Here is a 20,202-nt window from a genome sequence, read left to right on the forward strand (position 1 = left end):
TCTCACTGGACAAAACACTCCCAACTGGCAGTTTAGAGGTTTATTTTGGCTCATGTTTTTCGGAGTACTAGAGGGCAGACAGCATGGTAGAGCAGCATAGCTGAGGAAAGCTGCTCAGCCATGGCAGCCGGGAAGCAGAGGGAGAGGGAGGCGGGAAGCCAGGCACAGCAGCACACCCTTTCAGGTCCTGCCCTGAGTTACCCTCTGCCCCCGACTAGATCCCCCTTCCCAACAACACAGTTAGCTGTGAACTCATTTGCATGGTCGCTCACCCCCGTGAGCCAGTCACCTTCCAATTACAGGAGACCTGGTGTACATTTGGACCTGAACTGTAACAACTTAGCTGGTTATTTCTAGCTAGGGTTTCGCAGGCATTTGTGGTCTGATGGTGGATAAGGCTGGAAGAGGGGCTGGATCAGCTGAGAATGGCAGGCATCTCTCTTTAGGTGCTGTTAGGGGTTCTCTAGACAATGTACTTTGAGTGTCCTCATAGCATATAGCCTCAGAACTGTTCAGCTGCATACCTTGTGGTGGAGGGCTGCAGTGTAAATCTTCCAGCAAAAGTAGATGAAACCTTGTAGTCTCTGAAGACACACAGGATCATTTCTGATACATTATGTGGATTATGAGTGAATTACAGGTTCACCCAGATTCAAGGGGAAGAGAGGGATTAGATTCTACTTAATGGGGCAGTGGCAAAATTATATGCAGGCCTGGAATTCTCTTTGTTAGCCCAGGCTGGCCTTGAACTCCCAGCAAATCTGCCTCAGCCTCCCAGATGCTGACATTACAGGTGTGCACTACCACACCTGGCCCTTTTTAGTTGTTTTTTTTTTTTTTTTTTTTTTTGTACTGAGAATCAACCTTGCACTTGCTGGGTAGGCTTAAGCTGCTGAGCTAAATCCCCATGCCATAGAGGTTTTTTTTTGTTTGTTTTTTGTCTTTCTGTTGAAACTATCTTTGAGGAATATTTGTATAGTGACCTAAAGCAAAGGAAATACTTCTTGTCCCTGTGCCCTTTGGTGGAGAGAGAGAGGCAGAGAGGAAAGGGAATATGTCTTGAGCCATCAGATTACAAAATCTAGGCAAAACATTTTATCAAGGATAAAATAAACTGCTCTTCACTTGGCTTCCTCATCTCCCCATCCATGCATTCTAAACTCTTTTTTAGCTTTGTGTGTGAGATGGCACCACCTCCATCAACCCAGAGCATACATTCATGGGTCTCACGGTAGGTAGATGGTTTAGGCGGGAAGAGATGGCTTTGAGTTTGTATAGGGGTAAACTCTAAGTTTGCTTGCATAGATAGGTGTGGTGCCATCTGCCTACAATCCCAGAATTTAGGAGGCTGAGACAGGAAGATTGACTAGAGTTAGAGGCTGGCCTGGGCTACATAGTGAGTTCAGTGCCAGGCTGAACCACACAGCAAGACTATGTCCAAAAACTAAGTAAAGTCCAAAAACTAAGTAAAGGTCATGCCAACACTGTGTAACAAAAGGCAGATTAACATGAAAAAAGCATAACAAAATTATTTCATCATAGTTTTTGTTTGTTTTTTGTCTTTTTGAGACAAGGTTTCACTGTGCAGTTCAGGCTGATCTTGAGGTCATTTGTAGCCCAGGCTGGTTTTGAACTCACAAGGATCCTCCAACTTCAGCCTCCTGCGTGTTGGGATTACTGGTGTGAGCCACCACACCTGGCTTTAATCATAGTTTATATGATAGTTTTTGGAATGAAGATCTAAAGACATAGGGAAATGACTATTTTTGTGTTCAGATTTGATGAAGATTGGACAAAAAGTATGATCTAATAGAATAAAGTGGGAGAAATTACTGTTTTTCATATTTTTTCATCTAGTTATGGACAGGCTGCCTCTGGAATGAAAGTGTGAATGAAAGGTTTTTTTTCGTTTTTTTGAATGAGGGTCCTATGACCTACTAGTGGACAAAGGTAGGTCGGAGAATATGGCCAGCTGAAGATTGGTGTGATAGTTCTAGTTTTTATGGCTGTTTTTGGGGAACAGGTCTAGTTTCTGCGACTTATTTTAAGGAAGAAAATTCTAGTGTTAGCCAGGTGTGGTGGCTCAGGCCTGTAATCCCAGCACTCGGGAGGCTGAGGCAGGCCAGCCTGAATTGCATAGCGAGACCCCGTCTCAAAAAAGACAAAAAAAAAAAAAAAAAAAAAAAAAAAAAAAAAAAAATTCTAGTGTTTATGGCTTGCTTGGGGGGTGACAAGAGCAGGAAGGGTAGGAGGTTCTAAGGTTGCTTCTGAAGTCTTCTAGTGCTCTTTGGCTCAAAGTACAGTATTCAGCATGCCAAAGTGCCATGAGGGTATTATTTTCTGTAACTCAGCATTGTTAAACCAGCCAACCAACAAAAACCCCACCCTGAGCGGACAGGGTTAAGTTTGCCAAATATGGGGGGGGGGAGTCATATATATGTTCCCTATATTTAAAAAAATTCATTTACGTGAAATTCAGGTTTAACTACGTTTATTTTGTATTCTACCTGCCAACCCTAGGTAACGCAGTAGACACAAAGATCTGCAGCTTCCAAAAGTTTGTCTGCGTGCGGCATCAGTGGGCAGCTTCCGGACCTGTCTTTAGAAATGAACAAAGTGGAAAATGAACCCGGACTGGTGCAGTGTATGCTGCAAGCGATCCGGTGCTGGCTTCCCCGGGAGTAAAAAGACGACTGCTGGAGCTGCACTCAGGAGTCAGCAGAAATGAGAGCAGCTGCGACGTCTGGAGTTTGACTCCTTAAACGTCTTCAGCCCCAGTTTCAGGCCGCTGGCCAGAAGCCAACTGCCAGGTTCCAACATGGCGTCCGCGGTGGCCGCCAGGTGCCAAGATGGCGGCGTGGGGCCGCGCCTGCGCCCTCGCGTCTCCTCCCCCAATTTTCTCCGGGCTTTGAGCGCGACTCTTTTCGCCTAACCCGAACGCGGGTGTTCGCCTGCGGGGTGGTGGTCTTGATCGCCCCCCGTTCCTCGCCCCCCACCCCCGCCATGCGGCTCCTCTGCAGGTGGCAGCTGCTGCTGTGGGTGCTCGGGCTTCCCGCCCGCGGCCTAGAGGGTGAGTGCGGGCCGGGGCCGGGGCCGGGGCGGGTGGCGGGCGACAGTGTATGAAGTGGTCGCGCGAGGGGCAGGCGGGCACGGCGCTTTACCTGCGCGAAGGCCGCGCTGCGCGCCCCCCCACTGGCCAGCGTCCTCCCAGACTTTCTCGGACCTCTTGCCCGCCCGTGGCCGGCGGCAGCGGGACTGCGGGGCGGACGGCGCTGGCTGTGACCTCGCCCCTTTCAGTTCCCTCCAGCTGGAGCCTGACCTCCCCCAGGACTGTGGATTCTTGGCGTTAAGGGAGGCATGCGTGAGCGCCTGTGGTGAGCGCCGATTATTAACCATCATCATCATCAGGAAGAGCCCGTATGTTTTGTGGCCTTCCTGGAGTCCCCGAGCTGTGCCCAGTACTTTCCACCTTTCTCTCCTTTAGCCCTTCCACCAACCTTGTGAGACAGGTGCCATTAGTGTGCACAGAGGCTAAGCAGTCTGGCCAGGTCTGCACTTCAGGTAAATGGCAGCGCCTAACGCTCCTGACTTCAGAGCCACGCTGGAGACCTGCTGGACCACTTTGTGTTGGAGACCAGTCTCACCCAGGTGTCTGCATAACCGGCAGGGTTCCCAGGGTCTGCTGTGGGGAGTGCTGCCCTGCTGGAGGCATGGCTGAGATGGGCAGCAGAAACTGGGTGCCATTGTTACTTCATCCTACTCCGCACTGTCCTGTTCGGTCCAGGTCCTTTGGCCTTGCCTGTCATTCACGTCTTAGCAGAAATAGACAAGTCTTTGCTTTCCCTGAGATGACCCTGGAAGGAAGTCGGGCAGTAGACTGTCCAGGAGCTGGGAGAAGAGGGCGTGATAGTGACACAATTACTATTAAAGCATCCTTTGTGCACCATTCTCAGTGCTATTCTCTGAGCATCCTCTTTTTTTTTTTTTTTAATCGTTATCAGGGATCGAATTTACGACTGCCTGCTTGCAAGGCAGGTGCTTATGCTGCTGAGCTAAATCCCTAGCCCAATCCTCTTATTCTTTAAGTGCTATGTGTTAAATATTATTCCCGTTTTATAGATAAGTAAACTGAGACTCAGAACCAGTAAGTTCTTTGCTAAGACCGTACAGCCAGAAGTTTAGGATCCATGATACAAATCTGACTGAGTCTGTCTGACCTGATAGCCAGGACTCTGTATTTTCACTACTTTTTTTTTTTCAAATAAAAAAAAAATTAGGGGATCTTTTTTTGAGACAGAGTCTCATTATGTAGCTCAGGCTGGCCTTGAACTCACAGCAATCCTGCTGCAGTCTCTTGAGTGCTGGATTACAGGCATGCACCATCACACTCATCTTCGCTGCTTTTTTTTTTTTTCTGCTAGTACTGGGGATTGAACTCATGACCTTGTACTTGCCAGGCAGACACTTATGCTGCTGAGCTAAATCCCCGGCCCCTTCGCTGTTTTTTTTTAAATTTAAATTGATTTTTTTTTTTTATTGGTACCGGGGATAGAACTCACGACTGCCTGCTTGCAAGGCAAGTTTTTATGCCACTGAGCTAAATCCCCAGCCCCAAATTTATAGATTTTTATTACTACATGTTTTCAGTACAATGATTTATTACTACATGTTTGAAGTAATAATGATTACATTCACTATGGGGAGTGGGGTGCATGTATGTAACACATCTTAATTTCTTTTTTCTTATTTACCCCCCCCCCCAAATCTTTTGGTCCAGTTCCCATTTGCAAACAGATCCACTTCCCTATTTTTAATTTTCTATCTTTTATTTTGCTCTTTATTTATATTTTGGGTTTCTCATAGAAAAGAAACCAAGGAGTATTTAAGCTCATTTATCTGGTTTATTTCACTTAATTTTGGTCTCAAGGTACCTCCATTTCCTACAGCTGATTCAATTTTATCATTTTTTTCGGCAGAGTAGTATGCCACTGTATGTAAATACCACATTTTCTTTATCCATTCATCTGTTGATGGATACATAGGCTGCTTTTAAGATTTAGCTTTTGTGAGTTGTGCTGCTATAAACATTGGTATGCACATATCGCTATAATGTGATGTCTTGAACTCTTTTGGGAAGATACCTAGAAGGAGAATAACTGAGTGGAATGGAATTTTAGTTTTTGAGGAATCTCTATACTGATTTCCATAGTGTGTGTATTAGTTTATATTCCCACCAGCAATGCTTTTCCCCACAGGGATAGTAACATTGGTTATTTGATTTCTTTTCTTTCTCTTTGTTTCTTTTGTGTGTGTGTATGTGTGTGTGTGTGTATGTTTGTGTGTGTTGAGCTAGGGTTTCATTATGCAGTTTAGGCTGGTCTTGAACTCCCTTATGTAGCTGAGGCTGGCTTCAAACTCACAGTTATCTTTCTGCCTCAGCCTCCCAAGTACTGGGATTATAGGTGTGTGCCACCATGCCCCGCCCACCCATTATTTAATTTCTTGATGATAGCCATTCTTTCTGGAATTTCACCATTGTTTTAATTTGCATTTCTCTAAAGGTCAGTGACATTGAACTTCATGTATTTATTAGCTAATTGTACTTCTGAGAAGTGTCTATTCATTTTGCTTGACCTGTTTCTGATCTTTAATTTTGAGGAAATATCTAAATTTTTTATGACTATATATTTTGTAATATTAGATATTCTGCCCAAAGAACAGCTGGCAAAATTTTTCCCATTCTGAAGGCTGTTTTTCACTCTGTCGACTGTTTTCTTTGCTGTACCGAAGCTTTTAAATTTGCTGCAATCCCATTTGTTGATTCTTTTTTTTTTTTTTTTTTTTTTTGGTCTTTTTTCATTTTTATCGGTACCAGGGATCGAACTCACAACTGCCTGCTTGCAAGGCAGGCGCTTATGCCGCTGAGCTAAATCCCCAGCCCCACCATTTGTTGATTCTTGATGTTTCATTTCTTGTGCAGCTGGGGTTCTCTTCAGAAGACACAGTTGGATGTGGTGGCGCATGCCTCTCATCGCAGCAGGAGGATTGCTGAGAGTTGGAGGCCAGCCTGGGCTAGCTAGTGAATTTAAGACCAGAGCAAGATCCTGTCTCAAAAGGCAAATAAACAAACAAAAAAACCTCTTATACCTATGTCTGCAAGAATTGTACCCATTTTAGGTATCGATCACTTTGAGGAAGTCAGAAGGAGCCACTAATCCAACCTCCTGCAAGCAAAGTTCTGTATTCATGTCCACTTGCTATGTGACTTGCTTCCCCATTTTCTCCTGATTTAATCAACTTTACTGAGCACTTACACTTGCAGTCTTATTGGCTAACCATACTTCTGTCCCACCTCGGGCCCACTTGCCTTGTGAGTTCCCTTTTTTCCTCACCGTAGACCTGCCTTACCTCGGGATTTTGCTCTATAAAAACCCTGGAAAAGGCAGTGCCCCTGGCAACCCATTTGGGACCCCTTCTCCCTCTCAGACAGAAGTTTTCTCTCAATAAATATATTCTTTTGAAAGAATTTTCATATTTTATCTTCTAGCACAGTTTCTGTTGTAATGTTGACTAAGCATTTCTTGTCTCATTCCGCCCTCATAGAAGTCTTGTAATTGAGTTTGGGTGAGAGATAGGCATCTGGTTCAGTCATCTACATAGGTGTAGCCAGTTTCCTGGCACCATTTGCTGAAGAGGTTGTCTTCCCTCCAGTGTTTTTTGTTGTCCTTTTGAGACCTGGTTTCTCTGTGTCATTCAGGCTGGCCTTGAACTCACAGGGAGGAGGCATGTGGGGAATAATGGGAAGAGCAAGGGGTTCAGCTCCGCCCTCAGGTGTTGTCATAGACTGCCCCCCTCCCCCCAAGAGAACAGTGCTAGAAACCCGCTGTCTGCTCTGTGCTTGAGTTTTGAGATTCTGGGGCTGCTTCTGTCTGTGGACCTGAGAGATTGGTGAGTGGTAATTGGCTCTGCTCTGCTGTTCTTGGCTTGGAGTTTCTCACTCTTGCTCTTAGTTATTCTAACCACAGCCCATACATTGGTGGCTCCTTATTAAGTGCTCAGCTTGTCCAAGTGCAATGTTGTATTTCTTGGCAGCACCCTGACTGACTTGGGACACTGACACCCTTGCAGTCACTGTGAGCCCTCACTGCAGTGAGGGTCTTGTTCATCCTGATCCTGCACATGGAGACTGTGTCACTGCCAGACCATGCTGGGTGTACGGATGGAAGAAACTTCACCAGCTGGTTCCTTCCCAGAATTGCTGAGAATCCAAAGCCTTTTTTTCCTCTCCCCTGCAGAAGTTACTACTGTCAGATTAGCAGCTGGAGGAGGCAGTGCTGCCCAGGTGCCTAGGAATGGTAGCGAACTGGCTTCAAGACCCCTGTGTGTCCTCATTAGGCGGTCAGCTACCAGAGTCTTACTAAGCACCCATCACACGCTATGCTGGGCACCTGGGGTACAGTGATGAATCAGACAAAGTGACAGGCCTGTTCCACTTCTGGTGCCAAGGCGGGCATTAAATGGCCACAAGTAAGTAAATTACTAGAGTGGAAGATACAAGGAGAGTCCCTGAGCATCACTGGGTGCTCCTTGGTGACTGCCCACACTGTCTGAGGGTCAGGGAAGATGTCCTTACAGAGGTGAGCTCTGAAGGATTAATTGGATTAGACAAGAGAAGAAAGGGGTTGGAGGGGTTTCCTACAGAGAAACAAGCCTCAGGAAGGCCCTGGAGGAGGGCAAGGGATCAGAGACCAGAGAAGACAGATGGGGGCCACATCACAGCGCCTGGCACACATGCTGCAAATGCCGATTCATTCACACGGTCAGGGAAGTCAGTGACAGGGTTTTAGCAGAGGACAGACATGAGATTTACCTCTTGATTTTCAGTTCTGCTTGGATTGCTGTGATGAGCAGGGTCTGGAGGCGGGTAGAGGGCTGACCAGGGAAGCTGCTTAGGGAGGTGAGTAATTATACAGGTGCAAGACAGCTATGGCCTGGGCTGGAGACGGGAGGAGGTGGATGGATTATTCTGAATGGATTTATCAGGGGACTTAATAGAACTTAGTTATGGTGACTTTCCAACTCCTTGAATTGTAAATACCCGTTTTCACCATCCTCACTACAGCTGTTTATGGAGTGCGTACCATGTGCTAGAGACCAGGTGTATCGTTTCTCACTTCAGTTCATAGTAACCCTGGAATTGTTTGCATTTTGGTGTCCCCCCACATCCCACTTATCAGATAAGCATAGAGAGTATGGGGCAGCTTTTGGAAGTTTAGGTTGCAAACCCTTCAACCTCTGTTTTTGGACCTTACCGTTTGGCTACCGTGCCACAGAGGCCATTGCAAAAAGACCTAGAGCCGCAAGAAGACATTCTGAGAAAGGCTGGACTAGGGGACAGGTGCCAGCTGACCTACACTCCCCTCCCTGGTAGACTGCTTGCCATGTTCTTCCAAACGACTTCCTTGCAGCCAGTGATGCAACAATTTTCCCCTCATGCTTGGCTCACATAGTATGTCATTTTTATTTTGGTTTGGAATAATTCATTGTTTCTTTTCTTCTTAATACCTAAATGAAACATTGGTGTCTAAGGTATAAGAATGTTTTGGTTCCCAGTCTGTACTGTGTACATAACTATCTACCAGTGAGAGGAGTCATAACACTGGTACTCCAGAATTTCAAACACCAGCTCTGTAGACTGCATAGACTCCCTTTTGCTTTTCTCTAGGAAACCTCTGAGGGTGATCAAAGGCAACCAGATTCTAAACTGTGCACTGACTTTTAGAAATAAGTTTATTGGTGCATTTTAGGTATACACAGTGATCACCATGCAGCCCCGGCTGGTCATGAACTCACAACAATCCTCCTGCCTCAGCCTTCCAAGTACTGAGATTACAGGCATGCACTACCACATCCAACCTTAAGACTATGTTTTCAAGGTGCATACATTTACCTAAAAATCAAGATTATCTTTCTTTATGGTTGCATAGTACTCCATTGTATAAAAGAACTCCATCCTCTTTATCCATTTATTGGTTAATGGATATTTGTGTGCTCTGATTTTTTAGTTTTTTAGTGTTTTAGCTTTGCGTGTGTGTGTGTATGAGACAGACAGCAAGAGAGAGAGAGAGAGAGAGAGACAGACAGACAGAGACAGAGAGAGAAAGAGAGGGAGAGGGGCCCTAAAAATGAAATCCAGGATCTCATGTGCTAGCAAGAGCTCTATCACTGATCTACACCCCCAGCTCAAGAACTCTATACATTTATTTATGGGACCTAGAACTTTGAGTAGATTAGCAAGGGTAAATCACAGCAGACTCTGCTGGAAGAACTGTGTATGTTTATCCATGTAGTTACCATTTCTGGGACTCTTTGTTCCTTTCTGTGGGTGCTTGTTTCCATCTGATAGCATTTCTCTTCTGCTTGAAGGAGTTAACCTTTAAGATTTTTGTCAGTCTGTGGCTGTAGCTCAGCTGTAGGGGTAGAATGCTTAACATGAACGAAGAAGACGAAGATGAAGACCAGAAAACGAAGGAGAAGAGGGAGAAGAAGGGGCGGGGGTGGGGAGATTTTTGATATGTAGGTATTCTGGTGGTGAATCCTTTGAGCTTTTGTATGTCTTAAGTATTTATTTCAGTGTGTGTGTGTAGGGGTTCTGGAGATTAAACCCAGCACCATCACACTGAACCATATCCCTTGCCTTTTCTTATTTTTTGAGACTGGTTCTCACTTAGTCACTAAGTTGCCTACACTGACCTAAAAAATGTGACCCTGCCGTCTCAACATCCCCGAGTGCTGATATTATGGGAATGTACCTCCGTGCCCAGCTCCATCTTTGTTTTCAGGCGTATTTGCTGGGTATAAAATTCTGGATTTATGTAGGTTTTTTTTTCCCTCTCATTACTTTAAAAAGATGCTGCTCTTGTCTGTATTGTTTTCAGCAAGGACTTTGATACCATGCGTATCTTTCTCTGTATGTAATATATCTTTGTTTCTGGCTGCTTGTAAGGTTTGGTAGCCGGTTTGAGCGATTTATCATTACCGCGGTGTAGTTAAGCTTCTTGGATCCGTGAATTTATAGTTTTCATTAACCTTGGAAGACTTTGGCTACTGTTTCTTTATAAATATTTTTCACTCACATGCTGGTGACATGCTTTGGCATGCAGAGCTTGTCACAGTGGACGAGTCCCCACCCCCATGGCACGCTTTCCTGAGGCAGCTAGCCTCATCAGTGCCCCTGTTCGGTGCCTGCCAGGGCCTGGAAGCTGGTGTTGAGCTGATGAGGCTTGAAGTGTGGGAGTCACAATGCAGAGGTTGATGACAGTTGCCAGCTTGGCATCCAAGACTTCCTAGGACTTTCCTCTTTTGTGAGCATTTTCCCAGGACTGAACTTGTGGCTCCAAAGTGGTAGGAAAATCCTCTCCTTCCTCCTGCTGCTGTGCCTGCACTGCTGGGCCAGTTTCTTAGCACTCACCAGGGCAGCAGTCCAAGGATGGGGGTGGGAAGACAGAGTCCAGCTGTCAGAGGGCCCTTCTGGGGCGCCTACTCATATTATGGCTCTACCATTGTCTCCCAGGCATAGCGGCCCAGCGTCGTCCAAGGAATCCTGGTGGGAGAGGGAAGGCTCATTTTGGAGTATCAGCTAGAAGCTGTCCTCCTTAGAGCTGGCTCTGCTACTTACTAGCTGTGTGTTATCAGATAGTATTCTGAACTTCTCTGTGTCTCTGCTTGGTCATGTAGTAGGTGGACTCCATAATCCTCGTCTCTGTCTCCAGAGACATACTGTCATACTATATACAAAGATGCTTTGCTTTAGTAGATTTGCATAAGACTGTTCTTATTTTCTTGTTCTCATCAAACAAATGAAAATATTGAAGTGTTTATACATTTTATTTTCCTAAGGATGTCATCACTGAATGGCAAGCAGTGGGCTTTGGGCCAAACTGTGTATTTGTCCATTTGTTTATTTGGTACCCATTAATCTGGTATCTCTTTGTGACCTTCTTGACCTGGGGAAAGGTAGGTGGCTCTCTGACAGTTTATGGGAAGGGCAACATCTCCATAAGAGACAATTTCTCTTTTTGACAGTCCTGGGGATGGAACTCAAGGCCTTTGCACTGAGCTACCTCACCAGTTCTTTTTTTTTTTTTTGTCTTTTTTGGTACTGGGGATCGAACTCACGACCGCCTGCTTGCAAGGCAGGTGCTTATGCCGCTGAGCTAAACCCCCAGCCCCACCAGTTCTTTTTTTAAAAAAATTTTTTTTTTATCTTGAGACAGGGTCTGGTGAAATCTCTTAAATTGCCCAGACTGAGCTTCAGTTTTTAGTTTTCCTGCCTCAGCCTCTCAGAGTTCTGGATTACAGTGCCCGCTGGATTACAGATGAGGGCCCAGCTGGATTACAGATGTGGGCCCAGATGATTACAGGTGTGTGCCCAGCTGGATTACAGGCATGTGCCCAGCTGGGTTACAGGTGTGTGCCCAGCAGGATTACAAGTGTGTGCCCAGCAGGATCACAGGTGTGTGCCCAGCTGGATTACAGGTGTGGGACCAGCTGGATTACAGGTGTATGCCCAGCAAGATTACAGGTGTGAGCCCAGCTGGATTACAGGTGTGGGCCCAGATGGATTACAGATGTGGGCCCAGCTGGATTACAGGTGTGGGCCCAGCTGGATTACAGGTGTATGCCCAGCAAGATTACAGGTGTGAGCCCAGCTGGATTACAGATGTGGGCCCAGCTGGATTACAGGTGTGTGTCCAGCAAGATTACAGGTGTGTGCCCAGCTGGATTATAGGTGTGGGCCCAGCTGGATTACAGTGTGAGCCCACTGGCCAAGGTCATCTTTAAGAACTCTGACTCTGGTGTTCATATACTTTCAAGTCATATATGACTGATTACGCTGGAATGTTTCAGTTGCAGAGCAAAGTGGTCACTTATGGTCAGAGCAACCTGCCCCACCTCTCCAGGAGGAGACTCAGTACCTGGATAAGGAGGCAACCCCGCAGGACCCCAGCAGCCGCCAGGAGAAGGCAACCGACACTGATGATGCTGTGCTGGGGCTGGTCACCCCCGAGGAATCCATGGCGGTGCTGTCTGTGATTCCTGGAGAAGCCGAGGACAAACGGAGCTCAGAGGCCAGCGGCGGCACATGTGCTGCTGGAGAAGAGGAGGACTCGGGCTGCAGTGTCCGCCACAGCCTCCTCTCCCGGGACAGCACAGACCCGACCTTTCCAGAGAGGGAGGAGGAATACTACCCCGAGCCAGAAGCCGCCGAGGCAGAGCCAGCCCCGGCGGAGGACTCCAACAACACTGAGAGTCTGAAATCCCCAAAAGTGAATTGTGAGGAGAGGAATGTGACGGGACTGGAAAACTTCACTCTGAAAATTTTAAATATGTCCCAGGTAAGAAAGAATGATCCAGTGCTTTTCTCCTTTTCAGCATATTAATCCTATGATTTCATACTCTCATCAGCTTGCAAATGGAAGGTCATCCTTACTGTATTCTAAGCGGGGAGAGCCCTGGATAGCTGCTTAAATGAAAAATGGCTTTGCCCTCAGTGATGTTTGTAGGAAAAGAAGGAAATGTTAACTAGTGGCAGTCACACTTTGCAGGTGGCCAGGAGCTAGTCATTCTTGGATAATGTTACCACCAAGCCTCATGATAAAAATCGCGGGGGACAGAACAGGGAACCAGAACAATTCATTTTCCTCTTCATCTTCTTCCTCCACCTCCTCATCTGTCTTCACTAGGGATCTAACCCAGGGCCTTCACACTGAGCTATATCCCCAGCTCTTTAAATTTTGAGACAAGTCTTATCAAGTCACCAAGCTGCCCAGGCTGGGCTTGAACTGGTGATCCATCTCAACTTCCATGCCTGGCTGCTTCTTTCAAAGGAAGTACTCATTACAAAGTCAATATAAAAATATCTAAATTGATTTGGGCATGGTGGCATATGCCTGTAATCCTAGCACTCGGGAAGCTGAGGCAGGAGGATCACCATGAGTTGAAGGCCGGCCTGGGCTCATGGTGAGTTCAAGGCTATCCCAGACTACAGACATTGGCAGAGGCCTGTCTCAAAAAACAAAAACAAAACACCACCCCACCATTAGAAAAGGACCAGGAAGATAGTTTAGTGTGAAGGTCGGGTTCAATCCCCAATTCTGGAAAAAAAATATCCTAAATTATAGCTGGATGCAGGGGTTTGTACCTGTAATCTCAGCTACTCTGAACTGAGGCAGGAGGATTGCTTGAACCTAGGATTTCAAGACCAGTTTGGTCAACAAAGCAAGACCCTATCTCAGAACAGAACTGAACTGAATAGAACCAGAACTGGTAAAATTGTCATTTAGTAATTTGTGGAGAATATGTTATATTATTGGAAAATTTCTCTTCCCACTGAAGATGTGTGTCTAGTGTTTATTCTGGACTGAGGGCTGAAACCATGTTCCACACCCAGCCATACTTTTCCAGATAGTTAGATAAATGATCCAAGGGAATTCTGGAATAATGACTGATGACTTCTGTAGAAGGTTTAAAAGTCCAAAAGAACAGGATGAAGTTAGCTGTTGAGAGAAGTAGAATGCAGGTCTGACAGCTGTGATTGCTTATGGTGCGTGTGAGCTGTGAGCCCCAGTGCCGTGTACATGGCTTCTCCAGGGACAGGGATCAACCTGGCTCACCTCCCCACCTGTGTGCCTGTTACATAACTGGTAGCAACCTTTGGAGATCATATATATATATGTGTATATATATGTATGTATATATATGTGTATATATATATATATATATATATATTTTTTTTTTTTTTTCCTTTGAGACAGGGTCTTGCTGTGTATTTCATGCTAGCCTTAAACTCACTGTGTAACTCAGGTTGACCTCAAACTTGCAGCAATCCTCCTGCCTCAGCTACAGACTGCTGGGATTATAGAGAACCGGGATTCTAGGTGTGTGCCACCACAGTGCTGGATCACATACACCAACCCAGCCGTTTGGTAGCTGAGGCACTAACTTGGGTCTGAGATCCCAGTGCTCTGAATGCCATTTGAGATTGCTCAATGTCAGCTATCACTGTAACAAAATACTTGAGATAATCAACTTAAAAAAGAGAAACATTTATTTTGGGTCCCAGTTTTGGAGGTTTTAATCTACTTCTGGTTGGCCCTGTTACTTTTGAGTCTGTGGTAAGGCACATCATGGTGCGAATGAATGCCAGAGGAAGACCCAACCTCATGGGGGCCAGGAAGCAATGAGACCCCCAAGAGGCTAGGGTCCCCCAATCCTCTGAAAGGTCACACCCTGGTGACCCAGGTCCTACTACTAAGCCTCATCCCCTGAAGGCTCCACCACCTCCCATAGTGCCATAGCCTAAAAATCAAATCTCTAATACATGACTCTTTGGGGCATAGTTAAGATTTTGAGATGTACAACTCAGAGGTACGGTGGCCTATACCATGTGGGTACTTAGTATTTGAATTGATGAACTGTGAAACATACTAAAATAGCTCTGTAGAATTAGGAAAGCCACCACAGTGGCAAACATGTTGTAGCTGGCTATTTATCTTTGAAAGCTCTGAAAGGTTCACCAGCACTGGCATAGAATTTATACCTTGTCATTTGGTAGTCCTTTTCTGCTGATTTATGTATCCATGTGGTCAAAATTTGAAAAGGTCTTGCTGGGTGGGGTGTAAGCCCAGCATTCAAGTAGGCTGAGGCAGAAGGATCACTGTGAGTTTAAGGCCAGCCTCGGCTACATAGCAAGCATACAACAAGGCTGACATAGCAAGACGTTGTCTTAAAAAAACCATCTGAAAGGGCCCCTTCCTGCCTCCTGCAGTTTGTTTCTCTCCCTGGTGCAGCAGGGTTTCTTTTCCTTGGGTAGCCTGCCAGAAACATATATATGTCTTCAACACTCAATAGTGTGAGTGTTCATTTCTTCATGAAATGAGCTTCAGACTTCAACACTCATTTCTTTTGCCACAGGACCTTATGGATTTTCTAAACCCCAATGGTAGTGACTGCACCCTGGTCCTGTTCTACACGCCCTGGTGCCGATTTTCTGCTAGTTTGGCCCCTCATTTTAACTCGCTGCCCCGGGCATTTCCAACTCTTCATTTTTTGGCTCTGGATGCATCTCAGCACAGCAGGTATCTTGGTGGGGTAGCGATGTCTCATCTTTTCGGCTGATGGTTGTAGTTATGTGGAAGTCATAATGGGTTTGGTGAGAAGCAGAGGCGGGCAGGGGCTCTGCAGTGGGTGGAAGGCAGGGAAAGGCAGGAGTGAACGGTGGTTACTGTCAAGCTTCTGAGGGAGCCGATGTCACTTTCTGGAAGCCCCTTAATTCTGTACCCTCACTAAGTGCTACGACCATGCCTGCAAACTGTGTTCCCGGCTCTCCAGAAATGTTCCTCAGCAGTTTACAAGAAGCTGTGAGCCAATCTAGAATGCTGGCAAGATGGCAAGTTGGTAGGAAACTGAAGCTGAGTAAACTGTGAATTTGCACTCTGCTGATTTTTTTCAGTGTGGGAGTATAACAACCAGCGCTCACCTGAAACTGTTACCAAGAAAGAAACTGCCCCCAAGTTAGTAATTCTCATGTGGGTTTCAGGGAAATACCTAAGTGGCCTGCAGGTCACTGTCCACCTTTGTCAGGGCCCCGCCGCCCCCATGCATAGTTGATCTTTGATTTCAGGTCTGGCAGTCGGGTTCCTCCCCAGCCACAGGCTTTCACCACGGGCTTTGTTTTGTCTTTACTTCGGTGGAGAGCCTGCTATGGTGCCTTACTTTCAGAGAGACTAGGACACTTGTTCTTATTACACAGGTTGGGACGTGTGTTTGGCTAATATGTTAATCCTGAAGGTACAGCATGTTTACAAAAGAAAAAGCTCCTGATTATCCAGTATTACTATTTTACTGTGGGAAAAACTGAGGCTTACATTGGTAAAATAACCTGCCCAAAGGCTGCAGCTGGTACTGTGATTAGAACTTGGCATGGGCTATATTACGTAAAGGGGAAAAAGTCTCCACTGGCCAGATTATGTTCAGGTCTTCCTACCCTAATTATGCACTTAGTGGTATGTTTTTTAGGTCCTATATTCACTTGCACCAATTTATCAAGCTAAATGCTTATTATATGTTTATCTTTTTTGAGGAATAGGGATGGACATTGTAAAGAATTTGAAGTTTGTTCTGTCAAGTAAATTGACACAGTGCGCTTTTTCCATGAATTAGAATTTTCTGGTCTGATCTGTTCTGAAAGTTGAGAACTTAAATGGTGGACTAACTGGATCCTGGGTCCATCCATCTGCCAACAGAAAGCAACTCAGATTGCAGAAGAGAGGGGCTTCCAACCATGACCCATGAGGAGGAGGTCAGGAACAAACTAATGCTGAAGTTTACATACCAGAAGCCTCCTTAGGTCAGACAAAACCGATTGCTTCTCGTGTATTTCTATCCATCCTGATACGCTAATCATGTGAGAAAGCCTGTTGTTAATTCAGGTTTTCTGACTGACTTCTTTCCTTTACAGCCTTTCTACCAGGTTTGGTACTGTAGCTGTTCCTAACATTCTGTTATTTCAAGGAGCGAAACCAATGGCTAGATTTAACCATACAGATCGAACACTGGAAACGCTAAAAATCTTCATTTTTAATCAGACAGGTATGTAGACATAATGTGCTGAGGAGGAAGATATTTTATTGGTATGGGCATTTGCTTTTTGCTGGTTCTGATCTGCTGTAATCCTTACAGGTTGACTATGAGCTGTAAAACGTCTAACAGACTGTAATGATCATGCCAAATATCACCCAGCCATGGCAGGCTTAACATGAGTAGGTTATTTTATTTTATTTATTTTTAATTTTTTGAGACAAGGTCTTACTGTGTAGTCCAGGCTGACCTTGAACTCACTATGTACCCAGGAACCCATGGTAATCCTCCTGCCTCAGCCTCCCAAGTGTTTGGATTACAAGTGTGTACCATCATATCCTGCCAAGTAGGTAATTTTAATGATTGTAGATACGTTTTTCATTGTTTTTGTATTATTAGGGACTGAACCCAGGGTCTCTCACATACAGTAGTAGGCAAATATTCCATCACTGAACTACATCACTAGTGCTAAGACACTGATACCCTTTAAAAAATAAGATAAAAACAGATTTATTTTAAAAAAAGAAACAGGTTTATTGACTGGATGTGGTGACACAAACCTGTAATCCCAGCACTCTGGGAGGCTGAGGCAGCAGACTACAAGTTCCAGGTCAGCCTGGGTAATTTAAGACTTAACAAGACCCTGTCTGAAAGTAAAAAAGTAAAAAAGGGCAAGGGATATAGTTCAGTACAGAGTCCCTGGATTTACTCTCAGTACTGCATAGAAGAAAAAAAAACAAAACAAAGTAAGTTTATAAAATACAACTGACATACCATATACTTCACCTGAGGATACCTTTTAAACCTACATTTTCAGTTGTTTAATATTTATATAAAACTATGCATAAATCATTAGTGATGAACTTTCATGAATGCCCTGGGTAACCCATACTCAGAACATGAAAAAACATGACCTGCGTCTCTTCTGCAAAGCTAATCAGTCTCGACTTGTAATGCCATAGACCAGTGTTACCTGTTTTGAATTTTGCAGTAGTGGAAACATACAGTATACATTCTTTTGTGTTTGGCTTGTGCATGTGAGATGCGCCTGCGTTGTTTGGTATGATTATGTTTTGTTCATTTTTGTTGTGTAGTGTTCCATTTATTAATCTATTTACAGGTACTGTTTTAATCCCTTAATGTTTGTCAAATATATAACTTCATTTTTTTCCCCCTCTATTTTTAAGTCTGAGCATTGTAAACTGAAGAGATTCCCACCAGTGGAAAACTTCATTCAGCCACCTCTGAGTATCCCATTTCTTCCTGAAGTGTACTCTCTGGAAATAAGTGCAAATTAGAACACATTTCCTGTGTATATTGAGCTGTGTATCATCACTTTTTTCTTAACAGAAAGAACAAAGAGCAGAGTTAGCTTAGGTGTGTAGAGTGGGCTACTATGAGGTGGTTAGGATTTCTTGGAGTTTTAGGTGATGTGGAGAGAGGTAGCTATTTTGGTTAGTGGCTTAGGAAAACCTAGAACACAAATGAAATGTAGGAGTCCCAGAATCTTTGTACTTTTTTTTTTTCTTTCTCATTTTTATCAGTACCAGGGATCGAACTCACAACTGCCTGCTTGCAAGGCAGGTGCTTATGCCACTGAGCTAAATCCCCAGCCCGAAGTCCCAGAATCTTTGGTTAATCTCTGGTCCCAATTATCAGTGGCTAGTTCTTTTTTTTTTTTTTTTTTTTTTTTTTGTATTTTTACTGGTACCGGGGATTGAACTCACAACCACAGGCTTGCAAGGCAGGAGCTTATGCCACTGAGCTAAATCCCCAGCCCCCAGTGGCTAGTTCTTTTTTTTTTTGGACTGTTTCCTTTTTATCGGTACCAGGGATCGAACTCACGACTTCCTGCTTGCAAGGTAGGCGCTTATGCTGCTGAGCTAAATCCCCAGCCCCCTAGTGGCTAGTTCTTTATTACTTATTTAATGAGTTTTGAGACAGAGTCTAGATATATATTTCAGCGTGGCCTTGAATTCACTTATGTAGCCCAGGACAGCCTTGGATTCTCAGCAGTTCTCCTGCCTCAGCCTCCAGAGTTTTGAGATTACAGGGATGCACCACCACACCTGCTTGCAGTGCGTGCTAGTTCTAACAATTCTTTCAGTAACCTTTTGGAAATATTTGGAGTTTAGTATTAACCTGTGGAAACCTTCTTCAGATGCCTAAGAGTAGCTTGCTAGGTTACTTGTTGAACTCTGGTCTCAAGCAGACAAAAGGCAGCTCCTCAAGGCATTGACTAGGAAAGCTCTGATGAGTCCATAGAAATTCTGGAGTTTTAGCTTTGCCCAGCTGAATGGATTCCTGAGCCTTTGAGATGGTAGGAAGAAAGCTGAGTCACAGATTACACTGACAAGCAGGTGAAATCCAACCCAGACACACTAATGGTGCTATTTATGTTGGGATTGCATGTCATTTTGGATATCATGCATCATACTTCAGAAAAATCTAGGGTGGTTGCATTTTCTCTCTGATTTGAAACAACTGATTTCTCTTCCAGGTATAGAAGCCAAGAAAAACGTGGTGGTAACTCAGGCTGATCAAATAGGCCCTCTTCCCAGCACTCTGATAAAAAGTGTGGACTGGCTGCTCGTCTTTTCCTTATTCTTTCTAATTAGCTTTATTATGTACGCCACCATTCGAACTGAGAGCATCCGGTGGCTAATTCCAGGACAAGAACAGGAACATGCAGAATAGTGATGGACAGAAAGGAGAAGCTGGAAAGAGAAGCTATTTCAGTGTTTCATTTCGGAAGTTGGTGCTGAGGGCCATGTTTTCTCCGGTGGAGTACCTGCAACTTCAGTCACATCAAGGGAATCATGCATTTGCTGAACCACTGAATAGGTTAAAAAAATTACAAACTGGGTTTTGACTACTACTATAATAAGCAAATGCAAAAATACTAAAATTTATTTCTTGAACATAACCCTGTATTTTAAGAGTAATCAAATTTGAAATATAAACATATATTTTGGCAGAATTAGTGAACAGAATGACACTGGTTACTCTATAGAAGGCAGAAACAGGACTTTCAGATTACAGTTTTAGAAAGCCCTTGGTTCCTTCTGCATGTCTGTGAAGGTTAGTTTTCTGTTTGTTTGGAATTTCTCTTCCAGAATCACTAAGCAGGGAAATTTCTGTTATGGGAAGAACAACTAGAAATGAGAAGTGACCCTATATGTACCACCTGATGGGAAATAAAGTCAAATACCTTGGTGTTTATTATCTCTGCTTTTACTGAAAGAATTCAAAGTGGTTTCAGTTGTTTGTAGGTACGGTGGTTATTAAGAAAAAGTAACGCTAAAGCATAAATCATCTCACCGACATGCCTTAATTGAACTGTAAAATGCTCCGAGCAGTAGGCTGGGTTTAGTGAGATGCAAAACACAAACACTGCTTCTGCCTTTGAGTTGATTCTAGTTTAGTTTAGGACACATTTAGTAGAGACAATTTGTAATTTGTATACATTTCTCTCTCTTTTTTTTTGTTCTGTTTTGTTTTGCGAGACAGGGTCTTACTGTATATTCTATGCAGGCCTTGAATTCTCCATGTAGTCCATGC

The 20,202-nt window shown here is 44.6% G+C and overlaps 1 protein-coding gene across 3 annotated transcripts; it reads left to right on the top strand.

Moving 5' to 3' along the window:
* The first annotated feature begins 2,604 nt into the window (after positions 1–2,604).
* Txndc15 (thioredoxin domain containing 15) lies at positions 2,605–19,863 on the top strand. 3 transcript variants are annotated; one of them, XR_010041134.1, is made up of 6 exons: positions 2,605–3,070; positions 11,911–12,398; positions 14,977–15,140; positions 16,523–16,653; positions 16,744–16,823; positions 16,914–19,229. XR_010041134.1 is itself a non-coding variant. In XM_063230908.1 (5 exons), the coding sequence occupies exons 1-5, from the start codon at positions 3,004–3,006 to the stop codon at positions 16,746–16,748; spliced, it is 855 nt and encodes a 284-aa protein (XP_063086978.1). In that variant the 5' UTR covers positions 2,606–3,003; the 3' UTR covers positions 16,749–19,229. The 3 variants fall into 3 exon arrangements, 2 of the variants coding, with proteins under 2 accessions (XP_063086978.1, XP_003473308.2); XM_063230908.1 differs by having other exon boundaries at positions 2,606–3,070; positions 16,744–19,229; XM_003473260.5 differs by lacking the exon at positions 16,744–16,823 and having other exon boundaries at positions 2,631–3,070; positions 19,142–19,863.
* The last annotated feature ends 339 nt before the right edge of the window (positions 19,864–20,202 follow it).

The sequence above is a fragment of the Cavia porcellus genome, unplaced genomic scaffold (genome assembly GCF_034190915.1).
Source record: "Cavia porcellus strain 051 isolate PalLab524CR breed Dunkin Hartley unplaced genomic scaffold, mCavPor4.1 scaffold_19, whole genome shotgun sequence".
NCBI lineage: Eukaryota > Metazoa > Chordata > Mammalia > Rodentia > Caviidae > Cavia > Cavia porcellus.

Excerpts from the sequence above, each read along its gene's own strand:
- Txndc15 (XM_003473260.5), top strand. The coding sequence starts at position 3,004 with ATGCGGCTCCTCTGCAGGTGGCAGCTGCTGCTGTGGGTGCTCGGGCTT. Across the intron at positions 12,399-14,976 it reads AAATTTTAAATATGTCCCAG|GACCTTATGGATTTTCTAAA; the intron begins GTAAGAAAGAAT and ends CTTTTGCCACAG. Across the intron at positions 15,141-16,522 it reads GATGCATCTCAGCACAGCAG|CCTTTCTACCAGGTTTGGTA; the intron begins GTATCTTGGTGG and ends TTTCCTTTACAG.